The sequence below is a fragment of the Psammomys obesus genome, unplaced genomic scaffold (genome assembly GCF_907164565.1).
Source record: "Psammomys obesus unplaced genomic scaffold, mPsaObe1.curated_primary_1811, whole genome shotgun sequence".
NCBI classification, from domain to species: domain Eukaryota; kingdom Metazoa; phylum Chordata; class Mammalia; order Rodentia; family Muridae; genus Psammomys; species Psammomys obesus.
Genome location: NW_026596039.1, coordinates 16,363,967 through 16,377,039, shown reverse-complemented (window position 1 = coordinate 16,377,039; position 13,073 = coordinate 16,363,967). Strand labels below are relative to the sequence as shown.

At 44.5% G+C, this 13,073-nt stretch overlaps 1 protein-coding gene across 1 annotated transcript in view; it reads right to left on the bottom strand.

The window, feature by feature from the left end:
• LOC129687606 (ras-related protein Rab-18-like) overlaps positions 1-10,018 on the bottom strand; it is a 17,234-nt gene extending 7,216 nt beyond the window's left edge. Inside the window, 1 exon segment of the mRNA XM_055622073.1 lies at positions 9,896-10,018. Within this exon segment, the coding sequence (XP_055478048.1) occupies positions 9,896-10,018 (123 nt within the window).
• Positions 10,019-13,073: the final 3,055 nt, after the last annotated feature.

Below are 13,073 nucleotides of genomic sequence, written 5' to 3'. Positions count from 1 at the left end.
CCTTCCTTCCTTCCTTCCTTCCTTCCTTCCTTCCTTCCTTCCTTCCTTCCTTCCTTGTTTTTGAGACAGGGTTTATCTGTGTAACCTTGGCTGTCCGGAACTCTCTATGTAGACCAGGCTGGTCTTAATCTCAGAGATCTACCTGCCTCAACCTCCCAAAGGCTGGGATTAAAGGTGTGCATCCAGACATTGTTTTTTTCTTGCTGCCTGCCAATCCAAATGTAGAACTCTCAGCATCTTCTCTAGCACCATATCTGCCTGAATGCCACCATGCTTCCTTGTCATGATCACAATAGACCAAACCTTTCAACTGTAAGCCAGTCCCAGGTACGTGTTTTCCTTTATAAGAGTTACTGTGGTCATTGATGTCTCTTCATAGCAATAAAAACCCTAACTAAGACACTAGGTTTTGGCACCATTATGTTATTTAAGACAGCTGTGGAGAAACAAATGGAGGAAAGAAAAGCTTTGTCTACCCTTAGGCAGGATCATGTTTAAATATGCCAAGGGGGTATGTTGTCATCCACATGTATGAATGACCACAATGCCTACAGAAGAAGGTAATTTTCAGGCCCTCTTAGGAGCAGAAATGACTTCCACATGTACATTATATTCCTTTCCATAGTTCTTCCCTTCCAGAGCTGCCTTGCTTGGCTGCATGGGAAGCTGGGAAGTGTAGTCTTTTGGAAGGAAGCTATCAACAGAAGATGTCACTGGAACTATGTGGTGGCACAGGCCTACAATCCCAGCACTGATAAAGCTGGGATCTACTGATAAAGAAGGATCTAGGGCTGAAGGACAGCCAGAGCCACATAGTAAAACTTTATCTCAAGAAAAAAACAAAACAAAACAAAACAAAACTCAAAAACAACAACAACAAACCCACAAAAGAAAGATGTCATCAGGCTCTTATTTGGCTTCGCTCAGCTCCAGGGATCTCCATGAAAAGATTCTGATGAGCTACAGAAGGTAGTGTAGAAGACAGGTATGGCTTACTACAAAGAAAAGTGGAACACTTTCTAGGAGAAAGAGCTCACAGTGGCTAAAGGGACAATTGTGTTGGTATGTGCATTATGCAGGCTTTATACTGTGTTTACAGTCTCCAGAACAGGTAGCTTTTTGAGGAGCGTTTTTCTGTCTGGGTAACTGACGGGTGTTGTGTGGTGTCTACCACAGAAGATGTAAGCAAGCCAATAGAGAGTCTTTATCAGGTGCCTGGTGACTACACTGGGAGCTCGGGATCCCAGTGTAGCATCAAGCCTTTCTAAGGGAGAACATTTTTAGGGGAGGGGGTTGGGGTGGGTTCAAGACAGGGTTTCTCTGTGTAGTCCTGGCTGTCTGGACTTTGTAGACCAGGCCAGCCTCCAACTCACAGAGATCCACCTGCCTCTGCCTCCCAAGTGCTGGGATTAAAGGCATGTACCACAGGGCCTGGCCTTTTAGTAGTGCGTGCGCTCTCGTGCATGAGTACACACACACACACACACACACACACATTCTGGGTTGACTACTTTAGTTAAAAAGAACAGTTAGTCAGAAGTGGAACTACAGAAGCCAGAAAGCAAGGTTAGTACATTTAGAGTCTTTCCAGAAACTATGGACTTGATGGATTAGGTCTTTGTTTTAGTTTTGGCAGGTAGTACTGTCTACAAGCTGAGTTTTATGGCCTGAATTGTTCTTCCATCATGGAGTCAATTGTGCTAAGGTCTGGGGCCTACTAAGGTGTGGGGACCTGTTATAACAGGAACATCAGAGGGAGGTAGAGGCAGGCTGATCTTTGTGAGTTTGAGGCCAGCCTGGTCTACAAAGTGAGTTCAGGATAGCCAGAGAAATTTGGTCTCAAAAATCCAAAACCAACCAAATAAAACCAAACAGGCACATCTGCGGAACATCTGGCTTAATCTTAAAAGCCAGACCAAGGACTCAAATCCCTTTCTTTTGGCCAATAATCAGAGGCTTGAGTTTCAGCTCCTAATTATGAGGGAAGGGTCTGTTAATCCCACTGGGCAAGAATAAAGGCACTACCACAATTTTTGAAGCAAGCTTTATTAATTACTGGCCAGGACAAGGGACACTACCCAGGCCCGTGCCTGGGATTCCCAGAGCATGGAAACAAATTACATTAGCTAGGGGCTTATAAAGGCAAAATCCGCAAGGCTAAGTACTTCCTGCCTTCATCCAATCATGAGCAAGTATACATTCTGACGTACTTCCTGCTTATGTGCCTTCCACCTAGGTCTGATCAAGCACATTCTGTGCAGTTGGGTAACCAGGCTTGTTTACAGAAGCAAGAACATGTGGCTTGCTCTCTTAAATGAGCAACAGCACCCAACATTCCAGAAAGTTATCCATCCTTGGGCAAGTGGGTTTACAGGTTGGAGGCATTTTTGTTTTATAGATCTCCTAAGCACAGTAATTTAAACTTAAAACTAACTTCAGCCATTACAGGGGTCCACTTGCAGTGACCTCCAGGCCTGTTAATATCTAACTAACTAGACACTGAACAACTGGGCTTAATCTGTTTCCAGAGTGGCCAAGTTCAATCAATCTCCATTTGTAAACATCCCAGTAGGAATGAAGATATTCTAAAGAGACACTTACGCCTCTCCCCTTGGTTGTTTGGCTGTTTCAACAATGGGCCCCAAGAAATTAAAATTTCTCCACGAATGAATCTCATGCTAGGAGAAAGAAAAGGCTAAAGCCTGCTGTTAGCCAGAAGGGAGCCTGTCTCCTGAAAAGACATTTCACACAGTTCTGACTTTTGACATTGTTTGACAACTTGTAGGAAAGACTATAGCCTAGGCAGCCACGGTGGGCAGGACCACACTTTAACCATTTGGTTATGCATGCATCTTGCTCTCTATTTAAGCCTTAACCTCATATAAAGACCTCAGAGATGAATTTGAGAAGGGGTAAGAAATATCAGATTTGAATCTTTTCTATCAAATGCTATAAAACTTGTGGTTAGGACAAGGACTTAGATTTTTTTTTTTTATCTTTCCCACCTTGTAAGACTTTTATGTAAATGTTTTAATCCTCTTACCCAGTAAAATATTTGTTTACACAAAGATCCATTGCTCTAGTCTAGGCATTTGATGGCCTGGAGCAGTGATCTTCCCCTTCCTCCTTCATTTCCCATGCACCAAATACTTTCAGACTGGCCAACTGAATAAGATTGTGAGGTCAGACCTCAACTAATGGGGAAAGACACATCTAGCACCGGAGTTAGAATAAAAACCAAATGCACTTCCTGCACACAGTCTGTTTCTCTTCCTGAGCACAGGCTTTTTATCAACATTTCATGAACCTCCCCCATCTTGTGAAACTCTTGTTTACATGACTGTCTGCCCAAACCCTGACCATTCCTGAGGTTTGACTCTATTACATCTTAGTGCTTTGCACATATTACGAATTAGCCAATTGTGTCAGATGGCGAGGCCCAGCCCCTTCCATGAAGATGAGTTGTAGTCACCACCATGTTCAAATAAACTAAGTGAGCATTCTGCCCCAGCAAGCTTTCTTTCTTTCTTTGGAGCAGCTTCACACCCTCCTGCACAGGAATAAATTGTCTTGCCAAGTCACTTTTGCTTTATTCACGTGTTTCTTTGTGCAACATGGGAACTATCCTTTTCTGGCACTTTTGAACGTAAATGTCTTGAATTTTAAAAATTCTATAGACAGGGCCAAGCATGATGGGCCATACCCATAATCCCCCATTGGGAGGCTACTTTAATAAACTCAGGCACAAGCCAAGCATGTGGTGCATGGGTGTGATCTCAGCACCTAGCAGACAGAGGCTGGAGGTTCAGAAGCACAAGGCCAACCATGGCTATGTACCAAGTTTGAGGCCTGTTTTGGTGACAGGACAGCATGTCTCAAGCTAAAACTTAGAGTCTATGCAGTAGAGTGCCTTGGCCAAGGTATGGCACAGAGATCACACCATACAACAGATCCCATATGTTAGGGGGTTGGTGTGGTGGAGGGAAGGCCACTTCAGAGTGGGACAAGAGAGACAGAGACAGACAGACAAAGCAAGAGAGCAGTAACTGTGATGGTAAGGGCCTTTTCAAGGGTACATGTGTTGCATTTGGTGGCATTCCGTGGCACTGAGTTGTTGAAGGTGGGCTGTTTACTGTAGTAGCTGAGCAAATAGAAAGGGTGTTGGTGAGGCAGGAATGGGGGTGCCATGCTCTTTAGACTGCTTCCTGTTGTCTGGGAGTGTTGACATCCAAGAAAGCTCGGATGCTGGCCAAGTCCTGGGGCTAGCCTCTCTGAAGTTGTCAAGGGTTCAGATTTTGAGGGAACACTTGGGACTGGCGGGCTGCAGGAATAGATAAAGTTAAGGAGTTTAGGGAATTTTTATTTTGGGTGTACATTTGAAACTTCCAGGCACATACTCCTGGTAGTTTGGGGAGGGGAATCCCAAAACCAGGGAGAGAAGGGGAGGAAGGGGAGATGGGGAAAGATCCCACCCTCTGGAATAGGCAGTAGGCAGGAAACCAGGCTGTTGGTTAACAGGAGTACTTAGCTGGAATCTGTTTGGCTTGTGAGAGGTGAATCCAGGTTGATTCCCTGAAGCTTACACGATTCTTTTTTAAATTAAAAAAAAAAAAAGGCAAATTTTTCAGATATGTTAGCATTACCACTGCTTGCAATCTGTACTGATACCCACATTGTGGAAAAGGTAATAGACTCATGCCTTTGAGTCCCAGTAAAAGCTCCAGAGCCCAAAAATTATTCTGGGTTGAGAGCATGAACACATTTTCCTCTGTCCAGAAAGCTGGGTGTATGTAGACTGGACAGAGATGTTTTTAACACAAGGAGAAGTGTTTTCTATATTTAGAAGACAACCAAAGGAAATTTAAAATTTTGAGCTTGTGACTAATAACAGTCAGTGCTTAATAACAGCAGAGTGAAGGAATGAAATCTGTACTACTTTTTATTTTTTATGTACCTGAAATGCCACTTTTAAAGCTTTATAAACTACATTTACATATCTTGAAACATCTTAGACACATTATTATTATTATTATTATTATTATTATTATTATTATTATTATTATTTTGGTTCTGGGATAGAGTTTCTCTGTGTAGCCTTGGCTGTCCTGGAACTCACTCTGTAGACCAGGCTGGCCTTGAACTCAGAGATCTGCCTGTAGCTGCCTGTTCTGGGATTAAAGACAGCGCCACCATTGCCAGGTTCTTGGACTTGAGAAATAACTTAATAACCTGCATAAAATTTAAACTTTTTACGCAGTTATTTAACATGAGACGTTGGTGGTTGATAATTGAGACCAGTCACTTTAAAGCAAATTCCTTTAAATAATAAAGGAATAGTAAAAGTTTGAAACCTGATTTTTTAAAAATATTTATTTATTTATACATATGAGTGTACACCTGCATGACAGAAGAGGGCATCAGATCACATTATAGATGGTATGAGCCATCATGTGGTGGCTGGGAACTGAACTCAGGACCATCATGAAAGAGCAGACAGTGCTCTTAACCACTGAGCCATCTCCAACCCGCACTTGAAACCTGATTTTTGAGTTTTTCTCTTTTTAGATTCAGGGAGCAAGTAAACTGTGTGTCTTGGCTGGAGGCCTGGGAAAGTGAGGCCTGTGGCCTGATTTTACACAGGAAGAGAGCCGAGAAGGCAGCTGAAGCCTTGGGAGAGAAGGTGGTCTGCTTGCTGGTCTTAAAGCTACAGTTAGCCAACATCCTGATAGACCAGAGAAGGCTAACTTACGGCTGGAAGTATCATCTAAATGTCCGATCTAGGTTCTACTTCCCACTCTTAAAAATCTTTTACCTATACGATTTCTCTGTACTCTGCTCTCAAAATTAAAAAAAAAAAAACAAAAAAAAAACAAAAAAAAAACAAACCAAAACTTAAAATTATGTAGTAAACTCTATCCCAGGATTTGTAAATTCATTGAATATGGTTAAGAAACTATAAAATCTGTAACAAAATTTGGCTCTTTAAAGTTATAGCAAAAGGCTTATAATTAAAATCTATGCATAGGTAATTTTAATTTGCTACAACATACTATATATTCAATTCAACTTTTGCCTAGAACATATTGCATGTAACTTAGATTCAACTGTTGTTTAAGAAAATCAGCTGTTTCTCCACAACCATAACTTAAAGACAGGAAGGACCTTTATACACCGGGTGGGTGGGGCTTTTCCTTCCCCCATTGCTCCACCACATTTGGATTGATTATCTAAGGGGTGCTGAGGCCAGATTTGACTGTAAATGCTGGATAAGTTTAGAGGCCCCTTTAGTTGGGCGCTAGGTGTAGGGGTTGGAGGTTCTCCAAGAGGTAAACCAAAGGAGAGCCGTACAGACATGGGGAGGTCCAAGGCCTGAAGTCCAAGGGGACTGAATGAGGAAGGCACAGCGGTTAAATGGTTGTTACCTCACCGCATGGCTTAGCCTGGCTAAGCCCAAGGAGAGGCGCAGTGCCTGGTACCAGGACTTATGAGTGAAGCCAAAAGGTGAAAACTGAGCTAAAAAATGACACCTCACCCAAGGTCAAGGGCGGGTACCACCCACATTCAAGAGTATCAGAGACTCAGAGAGGTGGTTAGGCCGCCCGAGAGGGATCACCAATTAATTGACTGTGATGGAAGGAGGGCCGAGTGATGGGGGTGGGGGAGTGGGGGAAGCTGAGTCTGCTGCAGTCAGACCTGAGATAAGGGACAGGGTCCCGTGCGGCAGGTGCCAATGCTAGGGTCTATGCAGCAGGGTACCTTGGCAGGTCGGGCCAAGGTTGTGTTGCAGCGATCACACCACACAACAGATCCCACCCACACAAGAGATTTATGGGGGTGGGGGGAGCAAAGGCCCACTTCAGAACGAGTAAAGAGAGAGAGAGAGCAAGACAGAGACAGACAGACAGACAGACAGAGAGATACAGACATAGGGATCAAGAGAGTGGACCACGATGGCGAGGTTTTTTTTTTGTTTTTTTTTTTTGTTTTTTTTTTGGTTTGTCGAGATAGGGTTTCTCTGTTTTAGCCCTGGCTGTCCTGGAACTCACAGAGATCCTCCGCCGCTGCCTGCCCAAGTGCTGGGATTACAGGCATTTTGCACCACGCCCCACTGAGGACCTTTTAAAGGGTACAGGTGTTGTACTTGGCAGCTGGTGATGATGTAGCTTCCACCGCTGAGTCCCCGAAGGCTGTTGGAGCTAGCAAAAACAAAATAAAATTCAGCGGATGGATACTTGACTCTTGTGAGGTGGTAATCTTTACATTTTGGGTTGAATCATTTTATTTATTATCTACAACTATCATGAGCGTCCGTTGTCAGAAACAAATTGTGTCCTTCTGTAATCTCAGAATTTACTGAATAACAACAAATTCATAATGTCCCAAGATCTTCTTGGCAGCAATTTGCCAAGAAGTACCTCTTTTCTTGATACTGGGCAACTCAAACATAGTCTTACTCCTTAGTTACTAATGTTAACTCGTGGGTATCTTACATACCACACAGTACATAATTCTGTACAGCAATCCAGATGGAGGTTACTGAGTGCTCACTAAGGGTTAAAGAGGCCAACACAGAATTCAAGGCGGTTCAAACGCTAGAAGCTGGGAAGCTGATGGAAATGCAGAATAAAACCCCCGGCTGGAGGTCTGCCAGAGCCCTGGGTTGTAGGTCTGGTGTAGCCACGGAGCTCAGCTGCAGAAGCCAGGTGCAGTGTGCCCATAGAGGTGGTCTAGCCTCGTAGAGGACTGGGCCTAGGCAATCAAATGGGTACATGGGTGGATAGCGGGTCCAGAGGGACCAACAGGTGGCCAGATGGGTGGTGATTTGATAGGCCATGTCAACAGTGGAGACAGAGCCAAAATGAAGCCCCTGGGACAGTCATGAGTTCTCTGCTTGTCCGTCTCCTTACACACATAGCGGGTATCAGATAGGGGCCATCACCATCCCAGTGATAGTGTCTCTTTCCTTTAGAGATACAGACTGGTTCTTTGGCCTGGTTTTTCGGAGATGATTTTAGTACAGTTTGCTCTGATAAACATATAGGGTGGTGCCCATCCCACTTTTAAGAACACAGTGTCAACAGTCTGTGCTGTTAACAAGTGCGCCAACAGCCTGGGCTGACGAAGGACATTGTTCCATATCCACCAAGGTGCACACTCATCCTCCAGTTTCAAAATGGAATAAAAAGCTCCTCGTAAAATGGAATCTCTCAGGGCAAGGCACAGTCTGAAGACTCACCATTTTACACGGTTTGGGATAATTTGGGGCAGGGTCCAGCATGACCTAAGTAACAGTCTAGAACAGGCAGGAGAATCACTGACGCCCCTGAAGAGCTCCTAAGTAAATGAGGGGTGTATACGCTAATCAACATAACAGCAAATACCTGTTAAACCTCATTAAGTACTATAACCACTATCTCATTTAAAGCCTTGCTTTTAAAGGCATCATACCCTGTTAGGATGTTTCCAGCTGCAAAAACAAACAACAAAAACATGCAATTATGGGGCTGGAGACATGGCTCACTGATCAAGAGCACTTGATGTTCTTGCAGAAAACCTGGGTTCAGTTCCCAGGATCCACAACTCTCTGTAACTCCAGTCCCAGGGGATCCAATGCCATCTGTGTCCTCTGCAGGCCCCAGGCAAGCATGCAATGTAGGCACATGCAGGAAAACCAACAGCAGCAAATATGCAACATTGGGCATGGGGGCACAGGACTGTGATTCCAGGTACATGGGAGGCTGAGGCAAGTTACCAAAGAGCAAGGTCAAGGCCAGCCCAGGCAACTTAGTGAGACCCTGTCTTAAAAGGTAAAAGAGGAGAGCGTGAGCAGGTCTAGGGCTGAGTGACAGAGTGATTGCCGAGAGTAATTCAAGCCACTGACCGTGCCAACTGAAGGATGGTCAGCCTCCATACCCAGAGACTGAAATTATCTGGGGAAAATTACATTTGTATTAAACATGTACATCTTTCTCTTACCTGATTGGCTTAATGGCATGTTTGTGAATGTTTGCTATCCAATTCTCCATGTTTCCTACTTTGTAACTTGAGTTCAGACCCTTCTCTACTTCTCACTCACAGGTCCACTATCAAGACGTGTTGGTGTAGTTTTTAAAAACTTTTATTTATGTTTCTTTTATCTTTTTCTCCTTACTCCACCTCAGCCCCTTCCAACACGCCAATACCAGGTAGGAGAGAGAAAGGGTTAGTGGGAGAGGGGGCACAGTTCTCTTAGATGCTTCCTGCTGGTTAGGGTTGTCAGGTTCCTTGGAGCTAGTCCAATCCCTGTTTCAGGAGATCTTCAACTTTTTGTCTCACAACAGCAACTAGGAGCAGCAAGGTGGAAGGAGCAGTAAGGTGGAAGCAGCAGCAGCCTTGTCCTTTCTCATCCATCTGCTCTCTGAGCTCTGGTATTTATTCTCTCTTCAGAGTCCTCAGATTTAAACAATCTGCAGCCGGCAAAGAGCTCCTCTCAGAGCCCGCACAAAGCAAATAGTCCTGCTGCTGTGAACCATCTGAATCAGTCCTGCATCCTACTATTGGGAACAAAATGAAAACATGTTCATATCCACAACAGACACAAGCTTTAGCTCAGGAACTGAGGCTATAATCTAAGCACAAGCGACAAGTTGTGACAAAGCCCACTGAGGCTGCTGGGAAAGGGGCACATGCCTGCTTCTCCTCGGCAGAGGAGACTGGAACCTAAGGTCCCTGGGTTACACCACAGTGCTGAGCTTGGAGCAGCAGTGTCCTCTCATACCTGTGGAAGAAAGACAGATAAACCAGAAACACTGGAACCCAGAAGTCTGGTTTTGGCCTTTGGCTTCTGAATCCAGCCTCACCCTTTCTCTGTAAGAGCTTCATCTTGTGATAGGAGCAAACTCTCTTTACACTGTACCTTGAGGGGGCTCAGCAGGTAAAGGCACTTGCCGCCTAACCCGATGACCCGAGTTTGATTCCCAGAACCCACAAGGTGGAAGTAGAGGATGAACTCCTGTAAGTTGTCCTCTGACCTCCACATGTGGGCCAGGGCATGCTTTTGTGTTCACACACACATAGGTAAATATGTAATAGTGATAACAATAGCTATGTGAGGCCACTGGCTCAGGCTCTGCACCACGCTTAACAGACCAGACCAAAGTGACGTTGCTCCCAGTGAAGCTCCAGAGCAACCCTCCAAAGCTAAGTTATTTGAGCATCTAAAAAATCAGGCTATGGGGAGAGGTAGCAAAAGCACCAAAAGGCCGGTTTTGGTTGTCATGGTGAGAAGAATCCCCTCAGCTTTGAGTTTATAAGGAAAGTAAATTTTTTGCTTTCATTAGCTGTCTATAAATCCAACAGGGACAGCTTAAGCCGTCAAAACATTCATTTGTTGTTGTTGTTTGTTTGTTTGTTTTTGGGACAGGGTCTCTCTACATAACTCTAGCCATCCTGAAACTCACTATATAGACCAGGGTAGCCTCAAATTTACCTGCCTTGCCTCCTGAGTGCTGGAACTAAAGGCATGCACCGCCAGCCACACTTGGCTCATTTTATTTTTAAAGAATGAGGTATTGCCAAATTATTCTAGAACTGCAAACATACTTACTGTAGAAAAGTCATTTAGGTCTTTAAAAGTGCTGCAATTATGTTTGACAACAGTGTAAGCTAGTTTGTGTCCTTCCTTCTCTTCCTTCCCTTCCTTCCTTCTTTTCTTATAGCCTGTGCTGGCATTGAAATCACAGTGATCCTCCTGCCTCCACCATTCAAATGCTGGGATTACGGACTTAGGTTACAATGCCTGGCTCAGTTTGAAAGTATGTGTGCATGAGAGCGTGTGTGTGTGTGTGTGTGTGTGTGTGTGTGTGTGTGTGTAAGAGTGTGTGTGTGCTTTTGGTGTGAGGGATTGAACCAAAGGCCTTGACTTGTGTATGCTAGTTGAATGCTCTACTATTGAGCTACATCCTGACCCCTGAGTTTTGTTTGTTGTAATTTGCATCAAAAGAATGTAACTGACCAGAGATGACCCAGCAGTTAGGAGCTCTGGCCGCCCTAACAGAGGACCCAAGTTTAACTCCCAGCACCTACATGCTGTGGTTTCTAACCATTTGTAATTCCAGTCCCAGGGGATCCAATACTTGTTTAACATGTGGGAACTGCATGCATGTGATTCACAGAAATACATGCAGTCAAACAACTATACACATAAAAAAATTGAAAGAATGTAACTGATAGGTTTAATAATTCCTGCCGGTTATTAAATAGTTGCGTCACTGTCTGCAGCAGCGGTTCTCAACCTTCCTGATGTTACAGCCCTTTAATACAGTTCCTCGCGTTGTGGTGACCCCAACCATAAGATTATTTTTCATTGCTACTTTATAACTGTAATTTTGCTACTTTTATGAATTATAATGTAATATTTTTAGAGGCAGAGTGTGCCAAAGGGGTCACAACCCATAGGTTGAGAGCTGTTTTGGGCAAACATCTAGACCAGCATCCTTCAAATAACCTTAAAGACAAATGCAATTATTGGCCAACATACGCGGTTAACACCTCATGAGTCTTAATGAAATCCGAAGAAAACTAAAGCCCCAACAGTCAGTGCCTGAAGGCACAGGAGGCCCAGGAAAGGCCTCAAATTGTGGTTTTCCAGGATTTTCAGAGGACTGCGCCTGGGCACCAAGGCAGGGTACTTGGTGGAGAAAGAGAAATCTGGAAGGATCTGGGGTGATATGGGAGCCATGCTCAACACAATTTATAGATTTTATAAAGGCTTGAAAATGGCATCACACAGAGAAGCTGTGGCAGCAGGAATGGTGGGACATGCCTGGGATTCCAACGCCACAGAGCTGGTGGCTGAAGGGTCGTCATGAGTTTGAAGCCAGTCTGGGTTATGTAGGGAATACCAGCTAACTAGAACTACAGAGAAGGACCATGCCTAAAAAAGAAGACAGAATGGAGAGAACCATCTCATCTCCCTGGGTGCTCTGCACATTGGTCTGTCTTGCCCCCCCCCCCCCCAATCCCAGAGTCACCCCCCGGAAAAACAGGAAGGGGAGGCTGGACAAACACGTTGTCTTTGGGAGTGCAAGCCAGTGGTCCAGGTTTGGCAGAGGCTGAGTATTCTCAGTTCTCTAAGGTTTTCTGCAGGCCAGAGCCAAGTTCAGGAGTCACAGCGTGGGCTGCTATTAGGCAAATGGCCTCTAGGGAGCAGAAGAATAAAACATTTGCCTTTGGAGAGCTGTGTAGCCTAGACCTCAGCATTGAATGCAATAAATACTCAGGAAACAATGCCGGCGTGAAGTTCTCAGCTAGACCTTCTGGAATTTCAGGAAATTCAAGTATTCCTTTCAAACATACTGCCCCAGACCCAGCATGGTGACGCATGCCTGTTAATCCCAGAATTTGGGAGGTGGAGGTGGAAGGAAAAGGCTTGTGGTAAGGCCAGCCTGAGAAACACGATCCTGTCTCAAAGCCCCATTACACAAAAATACAAACAACAAAAAATAACGAAGCAGCCATCCCACTAGGCTAAGCAGATATCACAAATGAGTTGCCCTTACTCAAAACATTGTAAGAGGGTCAGTGGGATAGGGCTGTGTGACTTCCTGGAGAGGTATAACCCCAGACAGGGAGCCCATTTCAGACCAAGCGCAGATACCACAAGAATCCAACATGGTCAACCAATGAGCTTTTTCTGTGTTTTTGTTTGTTTGTTTGTTTGTTTGTTTTGTTTTTGTTTTTTAATGTGCATTGGTGTTTTATGTGCAAGTATGCCTGTGTGAGGGTGTCAGATCCCCTGGAACTGGAGTTACAGACAGCTGTGAGCTGCCATGTGAACCCGGGTCCTCAAAGAGAGGATCTGGTGCTCTTAACTGCTAAGCCATCTCTCCAGACCAACCAATAAGCTTTATTTGGGTTACGTACAGGGTATGGGCGAGATATGACTCAGAGAATAGAAATGACTCAGGGACAGCTGTGTCACCAAAGCTCACCCCGTGTTGTTGGTATGAATATTTACTGTTGATATATCTTTTAGTTAAGCTATGGTTAATCCTAAACAGTTGTATAACCAAATCACCACGAAGAGACTGGAA